A 12,687-nucleotide genomic window follows, 5' to 3' on the forward strand; every position below is an offset into this window, starting at 1 on the left:
CCGATTAGTGAAACCATTTAATTAGAAAAGCTATTCAAAATAAGAAACCTACTTGAATTAAGAAACTTTCCTTTTTGAATGCAAACTCGAGACAAATTACAATATAACAAAGTCCATTTTAGAAAATCTCACTTTTTATTAGCGAAAGCAAATTATATAGGCAAACTGTTTTCCATCGATTGTGTCCCTTGAATCCAACGGCTTTTTGACCTCTCTGAAGATTCTTCCATGACTAGTTTGGTGATTGAATATCTAAGGGTTTCATACATGCCAAAGGATTGGGCAAATATTGAGAGCTTTAACCCTCTGAATTATCTCGCTCTCTATTACTTGTAAATGTTTTATTGTTGGCTTGTGATTCTTTTTGTCAAAGGGTCTTTGTTGTTCATTGTAATCTATTAATTGAGAAGTGTACAAGTGTAATGAAGTCGCTTGAGTATTGATAGAATCATTTATCAATTTTGAGTAGAAGTAGCACTCATTACTTTGTAATATTTCTTGAGAGTATTATCAGCTTTCAATCTTGTCCATTATTGTTAGTTTGGGAAAGTGAATATAAACTTTGTTAAATGCCGATCAACTATGTATGTGTTTGCAATTCTCTTCTTTCTCTTCATTCATCTTATCATCTGTTTGACAGAAGCACTTGCATTTGCTATTTTTAAACTGATTCTCCATCTGTCAAAGTTTAACTTGAAGTACTCAGAGAAAGTTTATCAAAAGTTGTTTAAAAATAATTTATTTATCCCCTTTAGATTGTATCATTGGCCTCAACAATTATCTCAAGCAAAGGAGCACCAATACGGAGTGAGCCAAAAAAAATACAGACCCAAAATACGGATGGGACGGGCCTAGTATAACCTAGACAGATTTTGCAAGCCCGAATAGGTCCATGCCGGGATTTTGGGACTCCTTCGTTTTTGTTTATATTCTCACCGACCGAGGCCTTTGGGCCTGAGATGTTTAGGTCGAAATGGCCCGGATTTGCTCGAAGTAATTTCCTAATACAGTCATAAAAAAAGTTAAACAAATTATTAGAAATCAAATAAACGTGAAAAGATGTGGTGGCAATGGTTCGACAATGAAAATTGGCAGAAGATATGCCAAAAAAGTGAACTTTGAGGCTAAAAACAGCCACAAAACGTTTGCTTTGAGCCTCAGTCTCTGATTGAGCTTCGAAGAATTGTACTTACGGTCTCCATAACTCTACCCAGATGAAAATATGTGCGCCATTGAAGTTGGGGTGCGCGATATTATAAAAATACTAAAATGAGAAAACATTAGAAAATATGTAACTAACGTGGTGTTTTATATTCATGATAAAAAAAAAAAAAAGTAACAATTCAACCTCACACCTAATCGGCCTGACCAGACTTCTGGGCAGGTAATATCCAACAATTTTTTTACATTTTAAGCCGGCATAAATGCATTACAAATTCTAAAACTTGTCACAAAAGTATGATTAAGGTATAACATTTTTAAATGATGTAATCAACATTTAAAACTTGTCAAGTTAATGTAATTAAATCAATACCTGTTAACATTTTCTGTTTATCAAGTTAGATGAAGTTAATGAAAAGATCTTGATAAGTTTTTTGATTTGATTGCACTTTTAGAAAGTTTTTTGACTCAATTATATTTTCGTGATAAATTTTAAGATTTTCAATATACTTATCAATTTTCTATCAAAAGGATTTTGTAAACCCAGGTGTGGATAGAAAGAAAATCATGAGTGACCATTTAAGGGGAAAAAAAAGCATGTAGAAAAGGATTAATATTACCTAAAACCTCAAATTATTATATATGTGACAAATTTATGCTAAGTTAATTTTTTGTTACAAAAAATCCAAAAATTGATATATTTATGACTTATTTACCATCTATTAATTTTGTCCAATTTTATAGTAAATTGTTAAATTAGATAACACGTAACAATTAACGGATATACCAATTTAGGTTTTACCTTTTATTCATTATAGATATAAAAGTTTATGATTTTTTGTCATATTAATCTAACTTAATGAATATTACAAAAACTAAAAAAGGATCACAAATTTATCGGTATGAAGTTCATTGGGGTTAAAAAATTAATTTAGATTAAATTTATCATGATACATCAGCCTAGGTTTTTCGTAATGTCAATCATTATATATTGACTCGATTAACAAAAAAAAAAAAATCAAATGGACCGAAGACAAGAACTTTTCCCTCTTTTCCATGAGGTTGAACCCTCGTTCATCACCTGACCTATCTTTCCCTCTCTCGTAACTTCCCTCTCCTTTGTCCCCTTCTTCCTCAGATCAAAACCCACTTGTCAATCTCAAATCGCCCCCCATCAAAGCTTTCTCCCACTCAAGTGTCAACCCAAGAAAAAGCTCACCCAGAATCACTCGGAAAACAGCGCAGAAAGATAAAGGGAGTGGAGGGAGAAGAGGGAAAAGGAGGAGGAGGGAAAAGAGGAGCCAAAGAGAGGAAGACAGGAGGCACTGGGCGGAACTGGGCGGCGTCTGATGCTCCCCCTTGTTCTCCTTCAAACCCAACTTTTTCTTGAGGTCAGTTCTCATCTGGGTCGTCTGAATTGCCCTTAATTTTGCTAGTAGAGGGCACTGTCTTCTTGGTCGAAAAGCTTCAATTTTTAGGTGGCTTTGCAGCGGTAGTGATGGTGATTGGGAGCAGTAGTAGCAATCACAATCACCAAGAAGATGTGGAGAGGAACCCTGTGGCGGCGGCAGGGGCAGGGGCGGGTGCTGCGGTGCCCAGAAGCGGCGGAGGGGGCGGCAGCAGGTCGTGGGGCACCACGGTCTCGGGCCAATCTGTGTCGACCAGCGGCAGCATGGGTTCGCCGTCGAGCCGCAGTGAGCAGGCCATGGCTACTCCGGCGAGCGAGAGTACTTTTCTCCGCATGAACCACCTTGACATTCAAGGGGATGATGCTGGATCTCAGGGAGATGTTGGGTAAGTGGGAGTTGTTTCTTTTGTTTAGCTGAATTGTGTTGTGTTGAAGTGATGCTGGAGACAATTGGGGAGGTACTGTTATGTATGCAAGCTCTTCATGAAATGTGAACCTGGTATCAACTTCTTTGTGGCCAAACTTATGGGAATTTCTGAGAGGTAGATCGTATGAAACTCCTGATGCGTGAAGTTGCAATGCTGATTTGGTTTTGCTACTCCGGTGAAGAGCAGGTCACATATCAGCTTATAACATTGGTGAAATGTGCAATGTACACTCTTTTTGGTCCTTTTAGCTAAGTTGAATCTCTAGATTTTGTCTAGTGGTTGGAATTGTATGAATGTGTTTAAAGTTTAAATGTACCACATGATGTGAACATTTGATAATTAACTCCTGCTTTTACAATTGGTATCGCGAAGATGAAGTGGGAAATCCTGTGGCATTCCATGAATTAGGGGCACTTGAATATAGTAGTAATATCTATGCACAAAGTTTGATCTTTGTTTTGTGCTTGAGGTATTGCTTCATGATTTAGCTCTTGTTAAGACTCACAAATTGACTGTTTCTGTTTAGTGGCAAGAAGAAGAAGAGAGGTCAGCGGGCAGCTGCTGGTGATAAGAGTGGAAGAGGACTTCGCCAGTTTAGCATGAAAGGTGATTACTACACTTTCTGATGATTCCTTTACTTGTTTTAATGTTTGTGAGAAAAAATGTATGCTGTGGCATGAATGGGGAGTAATAACGCTATGATGCTTCTCACCTATGAATAACTTCCCTCTTATTAATTTACATTCATTGTTTTGGTGTTTTAGTGTGTGAAAAAGTGGAAAGCAAGGGAAGAACTACTTACAATGAGGTCAGGCAGTTTAATACTTTTTAATTGCTTTCCTTTGTTTGGTTTGCTATCCATGTATGAGTGCAGATTTCTATGCTTACGGCTCTGTCTGAGCTGGAGTCAAATTCATGTTTCAATGGCAATGTTCACAACCAAGCTAATAATCCCATCGAGTTCATTTGCCTCAAAAAATCCTGTCAAGTTCTCTTCAGCTTTTGCAAGAGCAAGGACATTCTCAAAAGAGTATTAAGGATATTTTCTCTCATTGCTTAATTCTAAAATTGAAATCCAGCTATAACGATTCAATTACTTGTGGAATAGGAGGGTACAATGTACATTCTATAGTTGCAATAAGTGTCATGCTACATTTGAGGCATTTGTATTCATTGCAACTTATGTCAGTGATTATCTATGATGGTCTGTATTCTCATTATTCTGACTAGATCAGTAAACTTCTTTTCTCCTTTACATTATGGAATATTATGATTAGTTAAGGACCGTGAGCATTTGTCTATGCAGACATGGTACTAAACATCTTAGAAGGATCCATAGAGCCAATATCCCCTGTAAAAGGGCCTTTTGTTGATGTTATTGGAACCTTTTCTTGACCTATATCGGTGGTTTTAGCGTTAGTTGTTGTCATTATCTGAAATATGGGGGATTTATTATATTTGAAGCAGTTTTTGGTATGATTTGAGTGTTGGAGCCAGTAATGGTTATTTAGACCTTCTCCTAGTTTCTTGGTTTAGGCCCCATGTACATTGTTTCTCTGACAAAACATCATGACCTTCATTTGATATCTTTTCTTTTGCTTCTCTTTCTCTTTGGGTTTTTTGTCTTTCAACTTTTGTAATTTCACTAAAGTCTCATGGTATGAATCTCTTCTTTCCTTTCGTTTTTCCTTGGTTCTCATCTTCCAAAGGTAGTCCAGAGTTATCATTTTCCATTTCTTCTGATGTCATTTTCCAATTTTTTGTTAACTTTTCGCAATAATGATCCAGATGTTTAATTGTCTCCTTCAGGATAGATATCAGCAGAAGCTTATTTGAATTTTTTATCCTTTTGGTACATGGTATCCTTTTCTGATGATCTAAAAGCATGGATTTCTTCATTATGAGAAACAATGCCTTATCACACTATCCTGACAATTTGTTCCCTATGTTTCCTTGTTGGCCCTTTTCCCTTTTGTCACTGCCAGAGGAGTTGCCACAGGGCCCCCCTCTTTGGATGAAAGCTAGCCACGGCCATTAACAGAATGACCTTCTCTTCCCCTAATTTCCCCCCTGTATCCTAGAACTTATGGGACCACTTAAATTGTTTGGCTAATCTTCAACATCTTGATGTGAGCCAAAATCTTCAATATACAGGATTTATCTACCTAGAACAATTTTACAAATTGAAACAGGCAAAAAGATTTAGCAATTAGGAGCCGCTTGTAGAGGTCTCTTCGAAATCAAAGGTCAACTTATTTTGACTCAAAGTCTAAATGAATGTTCGAAGATTAAGTATGTTCACATGTAATTGTACTTGCTTCGCACGTTAAAATCAATTTAGCAGGTCTTTGCCGTGACACTTGATAGTCAAAGTTTTATGTTAAATGTTGGCGTGATTATAACTGTCTTAGACCCATCATTTTATTTGTCTGTCACTAGTCACCAAAAGATTTGCCTTAGTGGAATTTTTTAACTGAGAATGGATTTTCCCCTTGTGCTTTCTTGATTTTTCTAGTTGGACCCTCTAGAGTTCATCCTTTCTTGGTTTCACTTTCCTTTTGATGTTTTGGAACTTTAAATAATCCTTCCCTTATTTGGCCTGGAAAAAGGTGTTCCTTCCGTTTCCTTCACTTTCTTCGGAAGACAGCACAATTTGATTCTTGGAACCTCACTACAATCTCTATAGGATTTTATGTCAAAATAGATAAGTTAGTCCGCATCTTCTTCATGTGTTCAGTGAAGCTGTTGCTTACATGTACAACTTTAAAATGGGATGTTTCCCTTCAGCTTTTTTTTTTTTTTTTTTTTTTTTTGGGTCATATGTTTCCCTTCAGCTTACTGCTTGGCAAATATTTGGCAATTGAACCAACCTAAAACTGAAGCACCTGACAGCTGTTTCTTTGGAGGTTGCTTTCACTTTCTTCAGAGTGCTAATGCTTAAAAAGATGTCTTGTCCAACACATGTAACATTCACGGCAACTTGCATCATGACACAACCAGACACAGCTAAAAAAGCACCAAACTGTGGTCCTGTTATCCCATGCAGGGATTTGGTCTCATGTTTTTGTATCCACTCTTTTGCTCTTTATTTTTTTTGTCTTTTCTCCTTTAAGCTCATTATTCAATGGATGGCTTCATTGATCAAGTGATGTGTGAGGGGACATGTCAAGATGAATAACATCTTGTCAAAAATGTGTTTGGTGATGTTCTCCTCTCTTTGTTTACCTATGGTGATAGATAAGTAACTACCGTCAGAAGCTATTGCTTCTTCATTTTGAACTTCATAAAGAGCAGCTAAGACTGAGTTCCGCAGAAAGCAACCTGTTAACTCCCTGTTGTTCTGGCCCTATCCATTCAGCTTGCATTTACATTAGTTGTGACAGTTTCACATTTGACTTCTTTCTGGGGAATTAGCAAGCTCTTTTTTCCTTTTATTGCTTGGTGGCAACTTTCCTGAGTGGCTGAAGCACTACTTATGCCTACTGAATGGTGAATGTCTCCTCTAAATAATAATTTAATTTAGTCCTGACTCTCTATACAAAAGGAGACGTTCTAATTTGTCTTGTACTTGATGATGAAGCTATCCTATATGTCTGTTAATAACATCTAGAGGATCCTGCTATTCAAAAATCATCTAGTAGTAGAAGCATAAACTGGTTTTTGGCAAGTTGCAGGGATAGGATGGAGTCAGCAGAGTGATTGTCGACATATACTTTCTTGCTTTGTCACAACATAGGAAATAGAATGTATCGTATCTGGTGCTAATACCATTTTTCAGTAAAACTTTCATATAAAATGGATGTTAGGTAGCTGTTACAAATTTAGGGATTTCTCTCGGCATTCTTGTAGTGGAGACATATTTTTGGTTCTAATTGTAGGGGAAATATTCAATAAGATTGCTTTTCGTAAGGACTTTCATTTAAGTATATCTGTGTTTGGAGACCATATGCTGAAGAATCTAGTTTTCCATCTCTCATAAAATTACTGGTCAGGAGTCTCTAGAGTTGTTGATGAATGACAAATTAAGTGCAAATCTGATTTCTGTATAACTGAGCCATGTAAAGTTACTTTGTGAGAGAATGTGCTCTGGAGGACTTATTGCTCTGCAATTCTTGTTGGTGCTTGCTAATGCGAAACCTTTCGTTATATTCAATCTGCGCTTGTTGTTTTTCATTTGAAAGTGTCAATGAATGATCTTATCATGTGCTTGGACAAAACCACTTCTGTGAATGCAACTTTTTGGTTTCATGTTTTTTTGGTCTTCTTCCCTGTGAGATGTCTGAGAGTTTGGAACACTTTACAGGTTGCTGACGAACTTGTTGCTGAGTTTGCTGATCCTGGCAATAGTGCTGCTACCCCTGATCAGGTCTGTACGTCTTTAAGAAGATCCTGCAAATGGCAAGGACAATACAGCATCCGTCCGATTAAGTTCCTAATTTTGGTGCTGTTTTTCCTTGACAGCAACAGTATGATGAGAAAAATATAAGACGGAGGGTGTATGATGCCCTGAATGTTCTTATGGCGATGGATATTATATCCAAAGACAAAAAAGAGATACAGTGGAAGGGTCTGCCTCGAACTAGCCTAAATGACATTGAGGAACTAAAGGTGTGATATAATTCTGCAAGTTTTCTCTGGTAGTGGATTATCTCTGCCCTTTTTCCCCCTGCCATTGGCTTATCTTGGCCGTTTGCTGTCACCATGCAGACAGAGCGTCATGGGTTGAGAAATAGAATTGAAAAGAAAGCAGCCTATTTACAGGAACTGGAGGAACAAGTAAAAGATCTTTTGCCCTCATGTTTTGGCCTGAAATTGGTTTTGCCTCGCTCTATTTTCTGTTTAATTGTCTATACCAGCGGAGCAGGTTCACTAACAGCTTCAACTTTATCTGTTTATGCATGAAGTATGTAGGTCTACAGAACTTGATACAGAGAAATGAGCAGCTGTTTAGTACGGGAAATGCACCAAATGGAGGCATTGCATTACCATTTATTCTGGTTCAGGTGAATGTGCTTATCCCTTTACTCTCTTGGCTCCATTAATTGGCATACATGTGACAGTTCAATACTCAAAGTGTAAACATATCCCCATGGTGCTTTTAATGAGATTACTCAATCTTGTCGCATCCAATGTGATAATATTGTCAAAGGTGGTAAAAAAAAATCATTGTATAAAAAGAACAAGAAATATCTCATCATCAGTGAAAGGAAAATAATTGTCTAGAAATATTAAAACGTGTTTAAGTAGTGCCCAAAGTCAAAATAAAATATAGAAACTTCTAATAGGCTAATGAAATCTTGAAGAATTCATGTCATCCCATCTAGTTGTTTTGCCGTTGGAATGCCTGTGGAGGAGATTCAATCTCTTAAGAAGTCTTGAGTGCTGCACTGCCTTGTCTCATAGTACATTCTCTGGCATTATTAGATTTAATTGATAGATGGGCTGTGTAAAAGAGAGTTTGTGACCTGTCACTATAGCCTATGAATTGCAATGGTTCTTTTATGTTAAACAAATTAATTTTAGTCAGATTGCTTACCAAAGATTAATGCTACATGACCTTAATGGATGAAAAGGTCAAGTTCAAAGAATGTCATTCTGGATCCATGTGGAATAAGTTTTTCATGCAAGCCCCGTTAGGTGGGAGTTCCTTGATTGCGTTGGATGAACTCTAAAGCACCTTTTTTTTCCCTTGCAAATTGCAGACCCGGCCACATGCAACTGTTGAGGTTGAAATATCAGAAGATATGCAGCTTGTGCATTTTGATTTCAACAGGTACAGCCATATAAGCAATTTCTTTATTTTTCGATTGCTCAACCAATTGTTCATACCTGCACTATCATGCTGCAACTTGATCCGTAGAATCACGAAGCGGATATTTTGAGAATTTCTGCTAATTGGACCTGGTGATTTTTTAACTATTTTTCCATGCCTCTCTGGCTAAAAAGTTGTCGGGGGTCGATATGAAATCGTCTGAAAGAAGCATCCCATTTTTCTCTCAATTTACCTTTTCTTCAATCATTTTTTATAATCATAAGTTGGATCCCATGAAATGTGATGCGCACCACCGCCCTAGTGGCAAGCTGCCAGTTTCAACTTCAATTTCATCACGTAATCTTGTTTTCCCTTCCAAAAGATGAGAGATGTTATTGAGTAATACCGAACTGAAATGGTGCATTGACCTAAATTGCAGCACTCCTTTTGAGCTCCACGATGACAACTATGTCCTCAAGGCCATGAAATTTTGCGAAACACCAGGAAACGACGAGATGGTGCCCGTGTTTCCTTCTGATGGAGGCGAAGGCTCCAGCATGTCGGGCATGTACCAACCACAGCCTCCGTATCCTCCAATGTCCAGCGCGGCGGGTAGGCCGGCCGCCTCTCCTCCTCTACCCGGAATATTGAAGGCACGCGTCAAGCACGAGCATTGATCATTTCATGCCATGGCAATATATCTCACCATAGCTGTATAGTCTGTAAAGATAAATGGGCCTCGAAATTAGTCATGTGGTTGCCATAACCCTCTTTCATTAGGAAATCACGATTAACATAGAGATGGTAACTCGCTCTGTCAGGAGATGGTCGAGAGGTTTTGGATCTCTGGCTTCTGTTTTTGTGCCATTGTCAAATTATCAGTGCTGCAATTTGTTCATGGTTTCCTCCGCTCGATCCGGGGTTTAGAAGGAATCGTCGTTTTGTTCTATTTTTCTTGGAAGGTGACTGTATAAGATCATTGATCTCTCATGTAATCGCACTACAACAACATTGTTTCTGCAATGTCATAGTCCATGGATGTACATTTTGGATATTAACCTTACAAATGTGTGAGGTATATTATCACTTAAGTAGCACTGACACGCGACACAACGTAACACGACATGTGACACGTTTCTAAAAAAATAGAGAATTTCGACACATTGAAACACGTTGTATGTTAAATGTGTGTATATATAAATTTATTATTTTTATGATTATTTCAATCAAATTAATTTGATTCAAATTCATAAATAAATAAATAAATAATAAAAGTTTAGAATGAATTTACACTAAAAATATTAATGTATCATTTATTAATATCATTCTTTATTTCAATTTAACAAATTCAATTACATTCCAATAATTTATAAAATTTGGAGAAGGAAAACAAGCAATTCACATCGTGAATTCATGTGTCATATCAGAAAAAAAGAGAAAAAAACTTGGGGTGTGAATTTTGTATCATGGAAAGTGAGTTAAAATAGAATAAAAGACTAAGTTTTTCTTATTTCCCCATTTATTATTGTTATTATTTTTTTATATATATACACATTTTGACTCTTCATTTATTGAAAATTTTAAAATTGATCTCGCATACTCACATGTTGCTATTCTAACTCGAGTGTCGAAAAATGTCAAGAAAGTTGATCAAGTATTGAAATTTTCGACACGTGTTAATCGAGTGTCTAACGCGTATTAAAATGTCCGATACGACACGAAAATTCTCAGAAAGTGTTAGTACTTCATAGATATCACACATTGCGACTCATGAGTGAACTCGGACAAAAACGAGACGGAGATTGATGAGCCAGAGCCTCATACCCATTGGACTGTTGATCTATCAATTGTTGTAGAAATATCCACGAAGCTGTTGATTGTCAATTTTAGAAAAAAAAGAGTATATTCCTGGAAATCCTACTGCATAACGACTAGGGTAGAAAAAGCAGAAAATCTGATTGTAGCCGGTGAGAAATGGACAAGATCCTCAGTAGTGTACAAAAACCTGCCGTATCCACGGGGTCTCACGGTATGATTCATGTGGGCGGTCTGACGTGGCGCAACTGGAGTGGACGACGACAACAGAGCATCACGAGCTTGGCCCCTTGCATCACGTGGTGTGGTCCCTACTAGGGTCAGAGCAGGGGGGGGAGAAATAATAAAAATCTCAGCATTGACAAGGAGAAAGACACTAGAAAGACAGCAAGTGGTACTGCACCACTACACATTTCATAGGCTAATTCATGGTCAGCCTTTAATATTTTGATGATGGCAGAAGAAGAAATGGCTCGCGCATAAAGGAGCTTGAAGAAGTAGTGATTGACGAGATGCCTGCAGAAATTATTCGAGTGAGGACCGCAGGGGCTGAAAGGGAAACATCTCTCTCTCTCTCTCTCTCTCTCTCTCTGTGTGCAGTGTTTGTTTGTGCAGTGTGTCGTTACCATGTGGCCGTGAATGAATGTGAATTGGGAGCAGATAGGACAAACGGTGGGAGTGTATATAAGAGCACGTGTGTGGGGGATTTGAGAAGCAGTGACCTACTTCCCCCTTAAGGGTTTGGAGGAGGCATTTAGATCAAGCGTGGTCAAGGTGACTGTCATTCATCTGCATTTGCACCTGCACCTCAGTCACTCAACTCGGTTGCCCAGCAAACGCTTGAGAATGCTGATAGCGAATTGCTGTGCAATGCAATCCGGACTGTATTGGGAACCCAGGTGCAGGTGCAGGTCCAGATGAATGCCACTTTGACCCTCTCTCATGGAGATCCTAACATTCGCTTCCGGCTGATCTCGTGAATGCTAGCGAAGCGCCTCGTCCATGTACAGCGAGTAAGGCTCCACTTACAAAGTTTAGGCCGAAGCAGAGATTCGCACATGAACTCTGTTGTTTGTAAACCAAGCGCTTACCCAGTAAGTCATATTTAAGGGTTTTTTTTGGCTCTCGAGGTATAGCATTCGGTAGTGATCCAATCCAATCCATGTGAGGTAAAAGTCATCAAAACAGGTATTCAAGGTGACTTAACATTCTCTTACTTTAGTCCGTAGAAACTCGCGTATTATCAATCTCTCTCTCCAAATTCGACTGTCATATGTTTATCATTAGATCTCTTCCCTGTATTGTTTTCCCACAGTTCTTGGACTTAAATGTCTGTCTATTGACAGCTCCTTTGTCAGCGGAAGGTTTCTCTGAAGTAGGAAAAAGAAAGTGAAATGGTTGAAGAAGAGCTCTTCTCCAAGAGGTGAAATCCAAACGAAGGAAGGAAGAAGCAAGCTATGGCGAGATGGAGTTATTTAGCATGCTGTTTAAATGAAATAACAACTAACCATGTGAAACACAGAATTCGATCATGGTTTGATCATGCTTCACACAAAATTGTCATAAAGTGATGAAGCACTGCAAGAACCATCATAAAATCCATGTCTGATTACCTTTCCACTTTTTAGATACATTCTGATGTCACTTAGGACAAGATCAGATGATGTTAGCGAGTTTGACTGAGTCCATCTTTCGTGTGATGAGTTGAAGTTTGAATGACATTACTGGAATTGATTTCTTGGTTCTCCCTTGACCATTGATAATATCTTGTTCGTCACCTCTCATTTTTTCAGCTTCTTCTCCTGGCTAGATTTGTTCTGCTATGGGATAAACCTTGCAAGAAACTATCTAAATTGAGGGCAAGTTTTTCCTCCAGATTGGTGGTTACAAATATGAACACTCTCACACCCTCACAACAATGCATACAAACTAAATATGATAAATTATAAGGTATTATAACAATCATTGGCTTATGAAGTTTTGATGTGAGAGTAAGGTTTAGTTTGAGACCCCTTTAGCCAAATAATGGCCTGAGCAAAGTCGAAAATCGAAGGCAAATTTGGGTGTTTAGCATTTTTTAGGAGACTATTTCCTAGGATTAAAAAAGAAAAAATTGGGAGACT

General features: G+C 37.9%; 1 protein-coding gene and 1 long non-coding RNA gene across 3 annotated transcripts; both read left to right on the plus strand.

Annotated features, from left to right (window-relative positions):
* The first annotated feature begins 2,207 nt into the window (after window positions 1–2,207).
* LOC104439509 (transcription factor-like protein DPB) lies at window positions 2,208–9,807 on the plus strand. 2 transcript variants are annotated; one of them, XM_010052576.3, is made up of 10 exons: window positions 2,208–2,552; window positions 2,652–2,955; window positions 3,524–3,603; window positions 3,762–3,805; window positions 7,301–7,363; window positions 7,465–7,605; window positions 7,705–7,773; window positions 7,902–8,000; window positions 8,700–8,770; window positions 9,189–9,807. In XM_010052576.3, the coding sequence occupies exons 2-10, from the start codon at window positions 2,660–2,662 to the stop codon at window positions 9,424–9,426; spliced, it is 1,101 nt and encodes a 366-aa protein (XP_010050878.1). In that variant the 5' UTR covers window positions 2,208–2,552; window positions 2,652–2,659; the 3' UTR covers window positions 9,427–9,807. The 2 variants fall into 2 exon arrangements, with proteins under 2 accessions (XP_010050878.1, XP_010050871.1); XM_010052569.3 differs by having other exon boundaries at window positions 2,209–2,552; window positions 7,459–7,605.
* Window positions 9,808–10,938: 1,131 nt separating this feature from the next.
* LOC108960176 lies at window positions 10,939–12,327 on the plus strand. The gene is made up of 2 exons (XR_005549829.1): window positions 10,939–11,577; window positions 11,701–12,327. It is a non-coding gene; the product is annotated as an uncharacterized LOC108960176 (long non-coding RNA).
* The last annotated feature ends 360 nt before the right edge of the window (window positions 12,328–12,687 follow it).

The sequence above is a fragment of the Eucalyptus grandis genome, chromosome 1 (genome assembly GCF_016545825.1).
Source record: "Eucalyptus grandis isolate ANBG69807.140 chromosome 1, ASM1654582v1, whole genome shotgun sequence".
NCBI classification, from domain to species: Eukaryota; Viridiplantae; Streptophyta; class Magnoliopsida; order Myrtales; family Myrtaceae; genus Eucalyptus; species Eucalyptus grandis.